The 13,477-nt window shown below is 32.7% G+C and overlaps 2 protein-coding genes across 2 annotated transcripts; both read left to right on the top strand.

Moving 5' to 3' along the window:
• Positions 1-1,838: 1,838 nt before the first annotated feature.
• LOC149494015 (protein BIG GRAIN 1-like A) lies at positions 1,839-3,772 on the top strand. The gene has a single exon (XM_089724603.1). The coding sequence runs from the start codon at positions 2,278-2,280 to the stop codon at positions 3,628-3,630; it is 1,353 nt and encodes a 450-aa protein (XP_089580729.1). The 5' UTR covers positions 1,839-2,277; the 3' UTR covers positions 3,631-3,772.
• A 4,797-nt stretch (positions 3,773-8,569) lies between these two features.
• Positions 8,570-10,555, top strand: LOC105638371 (serine/threonine-protein kinase STY17). The gene is made up of 5 exons (XM_012222163.3): positions 8,570-8,785; positions 8,896-9,189; positions 9,507-10,020; positions 10,124-10,266; positions 10,358-10,555. The coding sequence occupies exons 1-5, from the start codon at positions 8,570-8,572 to the stop codon at positions 10,553-10,555; spliced, it is 1,365 nt and encodes a 454-aa protein (XP_012077553.2).
• The last annotated feature ends 2,922 nt before the right edge of the window (positions 10,556-13,477 follow it).

Genomic DNA, 13,477 nt, shown 5'->3' with positions numbered 1-13,477 from the left:
GCTCCCAGCTTAAATTTTTACATCATTGAAAAGCACCGATTTTACAGGCTCCTCCTCGTCCTTCTCCTTCCTTCCTCAATGCTAATTAATTACCAATTTACCCACGATTAAAGGCTGGGATTTCTTTATTCTACTTTTCAACTATCATTTCTATATTTGGGTAATAGAGCTTATTTTGTACCCACTTTCAAATTCAAAAGATAAAAATTAAAAATTAAAAATCTAAAATTGGGTCCCATTCCCATATCAAGTGGCACAAGTACAATAACAAAGTAATACTAATAATAAAGTATTTATAAAAATATAAAATAAGAATCTATAAATTTCCATGTGAATTAATAATTATGCTTTCATGTTCTACTAAGTACTATATATATAGAGATGGCATGGGACATGGATCCAACAAAATGCCCATAATTCTACAATTTTACTGATCAATTATAATTATATAAAAAATAACCCCAGTTAGACCCTCATCAATAGTTAATTACGATTAAACAATAATTATAAATAAATAAATAATTCAAGTGTGTAGTCTCCACTAAGTGGCCCATGGAATTTGATAATATATATATATATATTTTTTTTTTCAAGAAATTCATGTGCAATGTTTTTAATTACATGTATATGTATAATAATCCAAGTTTATCTATACCTAATACCAAAAAATACAACAACTAATTTCCCATACTTCATATTAAAATAATATACAAAAATTATTCGATGACAACTAATATAAGAAAAATAAAACTCTAATTAACCAAACACTAAATACAAAAATAAATAAATAAAAAAAAAAAAAGGGTTTCACTTCCATTGAATGTTGTCTCATGCATGTTCATGCAATTGTTCCTTTCAATAATTTATTATGACTATGCCAACTCAAAATCAGGATTTTATCAAATCAACTAATAACGTCGAAGCTTCCCATCTTATTATTTAATTTATTTCAGCGTTCTATATTTTTGTTTCCATCACTTTTCCCTAATTAAAATAATTTGTTTCAATCCTTAATAATATGGAAGGTATACATTAAATTATATATTGTTTAGCAACTATAGAAATCGAAGATATATTAAAAAAGTAAGCAGCAAATGTTCATTACTATTTTATTTTGGCGTATATCAAAGAAAATATATTTTTAAATGAAAAATATTAAATTCTTTATCAAAATTGTATAACTAATAATTAAACATGCAGGATTTCAGAATCAAAAGTGGTCACTATTACGAGGATTTTAATTTTAATTGTAAGATCGAAATTTCAAAACATAAATCGGTGATTGTTATTGGACGAATTTATTAAAATCAGCTATGAATAGTATTTTTCGAGGAAGATTTGTCTAAACGATCTTTCCACAATGATTTTTTAAAAAAACTTTTAACATTACGTTAAACGTTATTTTTTTATATCCTAAAATACTCGTCGTTTAAAGTCTTTACCAATTCACCGATTCATCACTGATGGCCATTACAATTTACAATTGCCTATCTTACACCGACATGTGGACCCACTAGTATTTTCTCTGTTTGTGTATGAGTGTCCACGTACGATAATTACGCATCTCCCCTTCTTGCTCTTCTTCCTCTAGTTCTACTACTACACAATCAACGGCTTCAAATTCCAATTTCGTAAAGTGGACGTTCAAGGAAGGAATACAAGTGACATTTCTTTTTCCTTCTTTTTATTTTTATTTTTCGGGTTTAATTTCATTAAAGGGGAGGGGCTAAAAATTTGGTGCCATGTCAGCAAATGCCAAGCTGGCAATGGCTCCAAAGGATGATAGACATGCACGCGCATTGTAGATCCTCCTTTATAAAGCCTCTCTCTTCTGTTCCCTTCCCATTCTCTTCATCTTCAAGGCGTGCCATTTTATGATTTTCTCTTTTACATTAAATTTTTATTTTTCTTTCTTTCTTGTGCTAGTCAAGGCGTGCCATTTTGGTTCTCATTAGATATTACTCCTCTTTTCCTCAAAACGCATCGATTGCTCTCTCTCTCTCTCTCTCTCTCTCTCGTCCTCTTCCTCTTTCTCTTTCTCTCTGTTCATGTTTCTTTCTTCTCCTCCAGTCCTCCTTGTTTTCAATAATGCCCATTTTCTTTTCACATGATTTGATATCACTTCTCTTATTTGCAGCCTTTGATACTCTCTAAACAGACAACAAAAAAAGAGGGAACACGTCAACGTACTCTCTTCTTGTTTCTTTTTTATCTCTGTTTTTCTCTCTATATCTTCTTCATTTTCTTGTATTTTTACAAATTATCTACAAAGAAACCATGCATAAGTGGGAGAAAGCACTAAAAGAAGACAGGTACAAGCAAGAAGGAAAGAACCCATCTTTCTCTTCAAGTCTTCTTGATGAAATCTACCGTTCTATTTGTGAAGGTGACACAAAGCATGAAGATACGAAATTTTTTAGAGAAACAATGCCCAAGAAGCAAAACAAAAGTGTTGGTGTAAAAAGTTGCAGAGCCATTGAGGAAGATGAAGAACTTGCAGCTTTTCGACGAGCTTGTTTGATCGAAAAATGGATCGATCACAAGGCTAACCAAAAAGTCACCACTACGAGACAAAATTTTAAAGAATTTGAGAGAAAATCACAGCTTGACCATGATTTTGACCAGGATGCTCTGTTTTTCAGTTCTACTTCTAGCTCTTCAGATTCTAGCTTCGGTGGATTCTCTTCGTCCGATACAGAATCCATCTACGGTGCAAGATCAAAAGGCTGTTCATTCGCTCCAGCAAGGCCTAAGCCTGTAAGAACAAGCATCTCTGCGAAATCGGAAAGAACAGAGAGAGCTCTGTTTTATGAAGAGAGTGAATTGCATATGTTTGGTGATTATCACTATAATTCTTCTACAGAGCAAACTCCAAGGCTTGAGGAAAGCATAATCAAGTCCAAATCGAGAGCCTTGAAGATTTACAACAATTTAAAAAAGGTGAAACAGCCAATTTCACCAGGTGGTAAGCTTGCAAACTTCATTAATTCTCTGTTTACAACAGGAAATTCAAAGAAATCAAAAACTTCTGCTTCGTCAATTGGACATTGTGATGAAGAGAGAAAATTGAAATCAGGGCAAGCATCATCAACTTGCTCTTCTGCTTCATCTTTTTCAAGATCTTGTTTAAGCAAGAATTCACCGTCTACGAGAGAAAAATTACGGAACGGGATAAAAAGAAGTGTTCGATTTTACCCTGTTAGTGTAATTGTTGATGAAGACTCCAGACCATGTGGACATAAATGCTTATACCAAGAAGAAGAACCATCAAGTCTAATGTCCGTTTCTCTGCCAACAGCGTGGAAAATTGGGAAATCACAGTCAAGAAAAAACGACGATGAGGTCAAATATCAAGTAAGGGAGAAGAGTAGGAGAGTTGAGGAAGTAGCAAGAGAGTTCTTGAAAGATTATCATCAAAATCAGAAGAAGAAAGAGAATTTAATGACTAGAGAGGTTCATTTCGAGGATGATGACAATGACGATGATGATGCAAGCTGTTCAAGTTCTGATTTATTCGAACTTGATCATCTTTCAGTAATTGGAAAGGATAGGTATTGTCAGGAGCTTCCTGTTTATGAAACTACTCATGTTGATACTAATCGTGCCATAGCTAATGGCTTAATAGTGTAGTTCAATTTTAATTATATGATATAGAGCAAAATTTGTTATCAATCTTTTTTGTTTTTTCTTATGGGTCTTCCTCAAGATCCACTTTCAGTTTATTGCAAAAAATATGAAAAAGAGTATTTAAGAGAGTTTAATGTTTGTTATAGATATAGTTAAAATAGTTTAGTGCATGGGAAAACAGAGATTTGAGAGCTAATTCCTATTATTCTAAATATTCTTAATATATCAAAAAAGAAATATAATTAAAAAAAAAAAAAGATTTAAGCTTCCTGTTTATGATTTATTGTTCTCAATCCATGATTGTTGGAGATTTAATGTGTATAAAAGAGTGTACATTCAGATACGTACAAATGCATAATACAAGAGGATCACATAGTGAAAAGAAAGAAGTGGGGATGCGTTAATTCTTGATGATGATGATCTAAACAGAGAGATACTGACAGTACAGATTTTGGTAGAAGTGAGGAAAAGAAAGAAAAGAAAAGAAAAGAAAGAAAGAAAGAAAGAAAGAGGAAATAAAGAAGAAGGAAAACGAAAGATTCGAGAGATCGTAATCACAAGCAAAATGAGAGGGTGTGATGGTAAAGGGAAAGGCAGATCTTCGCCCATGGGAATAGAGAAAGCCGGAGCTTTTGCTTTCTCTTATCTCTTTCTTTCTTTCTTTCTTTCTTTCTCTGTAATTTGATTTTCTAAATTCTTGTACTATGCCCTCCAATTACTTGAACATTGCGTTTACATCATAACAGCCCAACAACAACAACCAATAAAACATGAAAATGAGAAATGCTAGATGCGAGCTTGCATGAAAAATTATTATGCGGAGAAAAAAAAAATATTTCGATAATGATTAAGGTAAAATGATAAATTATTTAATTTTAGAGAATAGATGAAAGGAATATTATTTTTTTATATTAATATTAATATATTAATATAATGGGCAATGGAGAGCTATAAAGTTGATAATTATGAGAATTGACAGTGGTTGGTTGCTTAATCATGAACCAGCTTAATCATGAACCAGCCTAGCTATATTAATCCAAAATTAGTACTCTTAAATTTATATTTTATCATTTTTAATTGATTTCCATTTTTCATTATCTACCCACACCACACGCATACACAAAATGTGAACCAAATCAATATGCCGAATTGTTCCACATGCAATCAAATTATTTCAATGTCTGATTTTAATTTTATATGCACCAATTAATTAAGTTTAAACAAAGATTGGAATTTATTTATTAATTTAAATTCTCTAGTTCATTTGTTTCTTTTTTTTTTTTTCTTTTAATAGCAATATTTAACTTTCTTTACTAGCTAGTTTGAGTTGAAACATTCCACGATCAAAAGGAATCATATAATTATGTGTATATATATATATATATATATATATATATATATATATATAGATAAATATGCCAGCCAACGAATTCCTTATGTGATATACATTTCCTAATTCGAAATATGGAATCTTTTGATAAATATATTAAAAAAAATTGGTAATTAAAATTTAAAAATCATCGCTACAATAAAAGAAAAATAAATTTTAATTCCAAACTAATCAACGTCGGGTATATCAATTCTTTATTTTTAGTTGCTCTATTTATAATTAAATTCATATTAATTTTGAAAAGTAATAAATCTTTTAAAATAATTATTTCTCGTGTGATTTTAGGTATACTTTTTTTCTTTTAATATTTTTTATAATTTGGAATATGATATATAATGTTGTTTTATTTATTTTTACACTTTTGAATATAAGAAAAATAATAAACAATATTAGAAGTAATGATTATGAAGCGGCTTGAACATACTTGAACTTGAAATTAAAGCACACAAAGAGCAAATGGAAGCACAAAAAAAAAAAAAAAAAAAAAAAAAATCTAAAATGGGGTCGATTGACATATAGTAGACCTAATAATATCCTATTAAACATTGTAATTAATACGTGACAGGCATGCAGTACCATTAAATTGGTCAAAATTTTACACGACCCATATGATTATTAGGAACTAAGAGAACAATTTCATACTACTAAATATTTAATTGTATAAAGTTTGGTGGAATTGTAACTTACTCTTATTAAAAAATGTATGTAAAGGACACAATTAATGTAATTTAGTAATGGATTAGTATTTTATTATTAAAGGGATTATTATGTAATAGATAAGTTAAGATTATAGTAATTAACAATGTAGTTAAATTAGGGTTTATGAGGATGAGGATCGTTCCTTTCCTCCGTACGGTGGGTGGAGAAGTTGGGTGCAATGATGGGAAGAATAGTGTTGGTGGGCATCAAGTGACGAAGAGAGTTTAAAAAGACAAACCTATCTGCCTACGACTTGATCCTTTCTTGCTTTTTTTTTTTTTTGTTTTTTTTCCATTGACAACCCATCTATCAATCATAATCATAATATTCTCAACACTCGTATTATAGAAATAATTTGATGATAAATATAAATAATTTATTATATTAGTTTAATGATTAATTTATTTAGATAAAATATAAATATAAGTTGGAATTCTTATTCATTAATTGCTTAAGAAAAAATCCTTAACGTTCATATTTTTGAATTGATCATTATTCTGTAATCCTTTTTCCTTGGAATGGAGTTGCATTGCTTCCTATTATTACTTGTCTTTTTTTTTTTTTTTTTTAATGTTAAAAATTTTTGAAGTAAAAAAAATTGTGATTCTTATGTTATAAAATAGAGTAAATTCGATAATTTAGTAACCAGCACGTTTGACTGTCTCCTTAATTAACATTCAATAAGTAATTAAGGGGGATAATTGTTTTAAAATTTCCTTTTTAGTTTCATTATGTAGGATATAATTTTTATGTGTACAATAAAATTGAAGGATTTAATGTCAAAACTTAAACATGGAATTTTCCAGTGGGATTTTAACTTGGTATCTTAAATTGAGACACCGAGACTCAAAAATTTCGAGACGCACTTTATCCTTATTGGGTATTTATGATAAATTTAGAAAAACTACTTCTATTATTAGTTCCAAACTAGTATTATTTTGACCATAAATTCTTCTATACATTAAATTAGAAATTTCAAACACCAAGGTATAACTTAATCTTAATAATAAGTGCATATATAACATGACAATAGATTCAAGTTCAAATCTCACTTTCTCCAATACTAAAAAAAAAAAATTAAAAAAATTTTTATTTAGAATTTCATGCATTTGAAGTCTCAATTCATAAAATTATTAATTCTACGAGAACTATATAACTATATAACTATATATATATATATATATATATATATATAGATAGAGAGAGAGAGAGAGAGAGAGAGAGAGAGAGAGAGAGAGAGAGAGAGAGAGAGAGAGCGTGTGAGGTTTGTTTTCCTGCTTAGTGAAATTAGTGAACAGCGCGCAGTGAACATTATTGCAGGCAAGTCTTTTATGGTCACCGACTGAGGTTCTATTTATGATTGGTATTCATTTTATTATTATTGAATAATTGAATGATACCATTTTTGTTCGTTAGAATTCAGTTATGGATCCTTTTTGACGTATCATGAGGTGGTGGTGATGCTATTGCTAGCTACACTGGTGGTTGTTGCATCTTGTTTAATACTTTCCTTGTCCTTTCCTATAACTAGACAACAGTTTTCTTCCTCCTTTTATCATCATATCATCCATACAAAAATCAAAAGAATCCTGCAAATGGGCATGCTCTGGACCATTCTTTTTAAACTAATTTACTGCCCCATCCAATAATATTTTTAAATCATATCTACTTCCATCGTATTCATCTATACAAAAATGAAAAGAAATTACTAACAGATGATCAGAAATTACCGTGAGATAATTATTATTTTTTGGGTTTTTGCATTGGATCTGTTTATGGTCCAGAGAGTATAATTACAAGACGTCCAGCCTTAGAAAACTTTAACATAAACCTACAAAACTGGAAAAAGATAAAAAAACAAAAGGCCCTGATTTTCATAAGAGAAAACGACATTCAAACTCAAAGCAGAGAAGAAAAATATTAGCATTATAACTTGTTTATTTTTCCTCTTTAAATTTTAGCAAAGCCAAAGCTACAGAGAAATGGTCCGCTTCCTTACACTTTTGCTTTCTATCAGATACAAGACAAAGGTCTTCAATGTCTGCGATCCCGAGGCAAGTTCCCATTTAGATCGTTTTGGAGTTTCACCACTTTTTCATTTTTTTTTTTTTTTTTTAAAGTAATAATATGTAGAACATGTAAATCACTTTTAGATATTGTTGTTGCGTATATCAGAAGTAGATGAATCAATTATTTAACTATTTCATTAACAGCTATACTTACACACCCCACCAGCTGCATTAATTCATCGAGTTCCAATTTCTAAGTTTCAGGGTTCAGACTTCCATCTTCTATCTATTACTGAAGAAGGCTTGACTTTTATAACCAACGCTTGATTTTTATAACAAAAAAGAGAAAACAGCTTGACTTTCTTATTAGGTTTTTAAGATTTATTTATTTTTGAGTTATATAATTAGAGGATATTTAGATTGATTTATAATTAAATTAATCAAACTTACCTTTAACTCAAAAATCATAAATAGAATTCAGCTTTTTTTTATATATTATAGTTAGGAGACCTTTCATAAAAAATACCGAACCATATTATCATAGTTCAAATTGTTATATTTGGCTTTGGCTTTAGGTTTTTAGGATATACCGTCCAATATTTAGCTTGCATATGTATTTATATAGAGAAATAATTCCATTCAAAAAAATATTTGGACCGACATATTTGTATTATTGTTTTGACAAATAACATCAATTGGCTATTACTGATTCTCATGTTTGCATTAAAAATGCCGCCCAAAATTTTTTGGCCTCTACTTAAGCCCTTTATAAGCAACGATTAGATCCTTCCTTAAGCTTCCCCTCTTTTCCTGCTCTAGCTAGCCAAGGTAAATTTAAGACACCATGATTGTTGCATGCAACAGCCAGCCAAAGAAGTCCAATCTTTTTAGCCCCAGGCAGTCTCCGGCAGCGAGTCCCCTGCCGAATCAGGAAAAGCCGCCAGCGTCCACCGCACAGTCAAAAGGAAGAATCTGCCGGAGTCTTAATGACTGCCTGCCTATGGGGTCTGTAATTTCAACAAGTCAAAATCAACACCATCCTTCTAAATTAGAGCAACAGGTAGACTTTGGACCATAAATTATTTTACTCCTAATCTTACATAGTTATATAACGTGAGCCTTAGAGGCCCACCAGAACATGGGCCTGATTATTATTTCTGGGCTTTGAAGGTAGCAGACCTTGGAAGAGAAGTGCTAAAGCAGAAAGAACTACGGATTATGTACAGGAAGAGAATGGAGAGAACACATGACTACTTAAAATACTGTCTTCAAGTAGCTCAAGATAATGGATTCTTAGACCTTATAATTCGCAAGAACAAAGATGACGACAATGACCAACCAATAGACATTCTCAGCACCAACGCTAGTCCTCCTCCTTTGTCTTCTCCAATTCACCAACAGCCTGATCTTGCAGCCCTCATTTGCCAAGCCAAAACTAATGGATGGTACATTCATCACGATGAGGTATAATATTACATATATAATTTCGGTTGTATATTTATTCATTTACGGGTATAAATTGATTATATATATTTTTTGTGTCTTTAGAATTATTAGGGTTTAAACCTTGATTTCTTATATTCTTGCAAAAATAAAAGAACCTTGATTTCTTATATTATGAGACAGACACTCGATCATTGAACTACTAATTGATTGAACAGTATTAGTTCAACTTTTGTTGTCATACTTTTAAAATTTTTTATTTTTCAAAAGAGAATTTTAAAACCTTAATAAAGTTCATTAAATTTATATAATTTTAAATTAAAAATATTGTGGGTCAGATTGAGCTACAGCAGAAAATAGGCCAAGGAAGCACAGCAGATATTTACAGAGCGACATGGCGAGGGTTAGACGTTGCAGTGAAATGCATATTTCCAAATTTCTTTCACACAAATGAAAGTGGGGTATCATTTTTTGCTCAAGAATTGGAAACTTTATCCAGGCAACGGCATCGTTTTGTTCTGCAACTAATGGGTGCATGTCTTGATCCACCTGAGCATGCATGGGTGGTGACAGAATTCTTAGGGATGACATTAAAAGAGTGGCTTCATGGACATAGCAGTATTAGGCAAAGAGAGAGATTGATTCCTCTTCCTCCATTAGAAGAAAGGATTGGTAGAGCATTAGAGATTGCTCAAGCAATGCAATACCTCCATGAACAAAAACCTAAGCTCATTCATCGAGACCTTAAGGTTAGCAATATATTTTTGGACGATGCTAACCACGTAAGGGTGGCAGATTTTGGTCACGCTAGGTTCTTGAGCGATGAACAAATGGCGCTTACTGGCGATATTGGTATTATTCAATTTTTTTTCCATCATTTTAAATACAATTAATTAATAATAGAATTGTACTTCAATTTTTAAGCCAAATTAATTATTTTTGTTAAATTTCTCAGGAACGTATGTTTACATGGCACCTGAGGTGATTCGGTTCGAGCCTTATAATGAAAAATGCGACGTATATAGTTTTGGCATCATATTAAATGAGCTTATGGCAGGCAATCATCCATATATTGAAACTGATTTTAGTCCCAGCAAGGTATGTATATTACATAAGAAGATTGAGTGATAAATAAATAAGTATTGAATTAATATATATAAATTTTTTGGTTTGGTTGTTATGAAACTAGATTGCCATGGAAGTTGCAGAAGGAAACCTGAGGCCAGCACTTCCAGAGGACAATGGAGAAATTGGTGAAGTGATTAGTCTGATTTGCCTTTCATGGGATCAAGATCCGTCTGTTAGACCTTCTTTTGCTACAATCACATCTACTCTCAAAAAGATTCAACGGAGAATAATTACGGAAAGCTATAATTATGTGATATGATTTCAATTTTCATCAACATCATGTAATGTCTAATGGATACCTTTATTATATCTGCTTAATTAATTAACGTTAGCACATGGAATTAAATTGCTGTATTTTCATATATTAAACTTTATCATCCATTAAATAATAAAATAAAATGTTTTAAGGAGATAAAACTTTCTATTATATATCTCAACAACTCACTGGAGTCTGGAGAAGATTAGATGCTAAATAATTAGGCACGTGATTGACCCATAATAAAAGAAAATTCATTTGCATTTTATAATAATAAAAATAGATCAGAAAATTAAATCCCTCTTAAAGCGATGATTAACTAGCACTCCCACTGTTCTTTAAGAAGGAATTTATGTTTTTGTTATATCTAATTGTACAATGAAATCACATATTTATACATAAAAAAACTAGAAAGAGAAAACTAAAATCAATGCTAGAATTAAGGCTAGAATCAAGGCTAGAATCAAGGCTACAATCAAGCCAAGAGTCAAGGCTACAATCAAGCCAAGAGTCAAGCCAAATATCAAGCCTAGAGTCAAGCCTAAGATTATGCTAACATGGGATTACATGGTATTAAATATTATGTATGCTAACACCCTCCCTCAAACTCAAGATGGTATAGTGGATGCCAGCTTGAGTTTGCTTAGTAAAGCTTGAAAACGAGCGGGAAGATGAGTTTTAGTGAAGATATCGGCCTTTTGATCAACAGAGGAGATAGGGATCAGAAGTATAGTGCCTTGAGTAACATGATGACGAACAAAATGACAATCTATCTCAATGTGTTTTGTGCGTTCATGAAAAACGTCATTGTGAGCAATCTGTATAGCACTTCTATTATCACAATGTAACACAGTAGCAGAAGACTGTGTGACATTCATATCAGATAACAACCATCGTAACCAAAGTAGTTCAGATGTAGCATCAATAATGGCACGATACTCAGATTCAGTGCTAGAACGAGCAACAACCGTTTGCTTTTTGCTACGCCAAGAGATAAGAGAATCGCCCAGAAAAAAACAATAACCAGTAGTAGAACGACGATCTGTGGGATCATCAGCCCAGTCAGCATCAGAATACCTAGACAATACCAAAGAGGAGTGTGCAGAGAAATGTAAACCATGAAAGAGAGTGCCTTTAATATATCGAAGAATTCGAAGTACTGCAGAAAAATGTGATGAACGAGGGGCAGACATGAATTGACTAACCAAATGAACAGCATATGAGAGATCAGGTCGAGTCACAGTGAGATAAACAAGACTACCAACAAGTTGCCGATATAACGTAGGATCATCGAGAGGAGTGCCATCGAGAGGAGTAAGCTTGCAATTGAGTTCCAAAGGAGTTGATATAGTCTTACTGTCAATAATGCCAGCTTGAGAAAGTACATCAGATGCATATTTTGCTTGAGAAAGATAGTAGCCGTCAGAGTTATGAGAAACCTCTAGACCTAGAAAATAGCTGAGAGAGCCAAGGTCCTTCATTTCGAAATGGCGGCTGAGATATCGTTGTAATTTTGAGATACCAGAGGCATCATCACCTGTTATTATCATATCATCAACATAAAGCAGGAGAAGAACAATACCATGGTCAGTCCGACGAATGAACAATGCAGAATCATAAGGACTAGAGGCAAAACCAAGTTGAGCAAGAGTGGAACTAAATTTGGCGAACCAGGCCCTAGGAGCTTGTTTTAAACCATACAAGGCTCATCGGAGCTTACAGACTTTAGAATGAGAATCATAACCAGGGGGAGGATGCATATAAACTTCTTCGGATAAATCACCATGAAGGAAAGCATTTTTGACATCCATCTAGAAGAGTTTCCAGTGACGAACCGCAGCTATAGCTAATAGAGTACGAACAGATGTTAATCGAGCCACTGGAGCAAAGGTTTCTTCGTAGTCTATACCATATTCTTGAGTATATCCTTTGGCTACTAAACGAGCTTTATAACGCTCAATAGACCCATCAGAATGAGTCTTAATTTTATAAATCCATTTGCAGCCAATAGGTGTCTTATCAGGAGGAAGATCAACTAAGTCCCAAGTATGAGTGTTTTCTAAAGCTTGGAGTTCCTCAGTCATAGCTTGCTGCCAATGAGGGTTAGTACTTGCCTCACGATAAGAGTGAGGCTCATGAAGAGTGGCAATAGTAGAATAACAATGAAAATCTTTAAGGTGATGTGGAATTTCTCTTACCCGGGTAGAACGACGAAGATTGGTGTCAAGGGCAGGCGTAGGTGCAGGTTCAGGATCAACAGTTGAAGCAGATTCGATAGGAAGAGGTGGGGAGGGTCGAATGTTGAGTGTATTAGAGTCACTTATATCAGAACTTGGAAACAATTCAATTGAGGGATCAGTGAAAAACATAGAATCAGTATTAACAGATTTATGAAATTTAGAAAGGGTTGAAAACATGGTATTTTCCCAGAAGGTAACATGACGAGAGATACGCAATTTATTTGAAATAGGATCCCAACAACGATACCCTTTGTGTTCTATCCCATACCCAAGAAAACAACACAACCGTGCACGTGGTTCCAATTTGGTACGTTCATGGGGTGGTAAAAGGACAAAACAGGCACATCCAAAAGGTTTGAGGACGAAATAGTCAGGAGGTTTACCAAACAATTTTTCAAAGGGTGATAAATTTTGGAGAGCTGATGAAGGAACTCTATTTATACTGTAGACGGCAGTAAGAGCCGCTTCTCCCCAAAATTTTTCTAGACATGAGGCAGAAAGAAGAAGAGCACGGACAGAATCAAGAATCTGACGGTGTTTGCGTTCAGTGCGTGTAACACCCGCCGCCCAGTCCCGAGAGACCCGACGGTGGAAGTCACATTCGGTGTCGGAGGCACCGTCTTAACTTAACATATAAATCATGAATTAGAAGTGATTTAGTATTCACAAGTTTAGCAAGTAGTAA

The sequence above is a fragment of the Jatropha curcas genome, chromosome 8 (assembly GCF_041381405.1).
Source record: "Jatropha curcas cultivar XTBG-Jc1 chromosome 8, XTBG_Jcur_1.0, whole genome shotgun sequence".
Classification (NCBI taxonomy): domain Eukaryota; kingdom Viridiplantae; phylum Streptophyta; class Magnoliopsida; order Malpighiales; family Euphorbiaceae; genus Jatropha; species Jatropha curcas.
The sequence above is the reverse complement of the archived record's forward strand: the minus strand, read 5'-3'. Positions and strand labels throughout refer to the sequence as shown.

What these genes read in the sequence shown, in the direction of transcription:
- LOC149494015 (XM_089724603.1), top strand. Translation starts at nt 2,278, where the DNA reads ATGCATAAGTGGGAGAAAGCACTAAAAGAAGACAGGTACAAGCAAGAA.
- LOC105638371 (XM_012222163.3), top strand. Translation starts at nt 8,570, where the DNA reads ATGATTGTTGCATGCAACAGCCAGCCAAAGAAGTCCAATCTTTTTAGC. An exon ending in CTTCTAAATTAGAGCAACAG is followed by an intron (nt 8,786 to 8,895) that starts GTAGACTTTGGA and finishes TGGGCTTTGAAG; the next exon opens with GTAGCAGACCTTGGAAGAGA. An exon ending in CTGATTTTAGTCCCAGCAAG is followed by an intron (nt 10,267 to 10,357) that starts GTATGTATATTA and finishes TTATGAAACTAG; the next exon opens with ATTGCCATGGAAGTTGCAGA.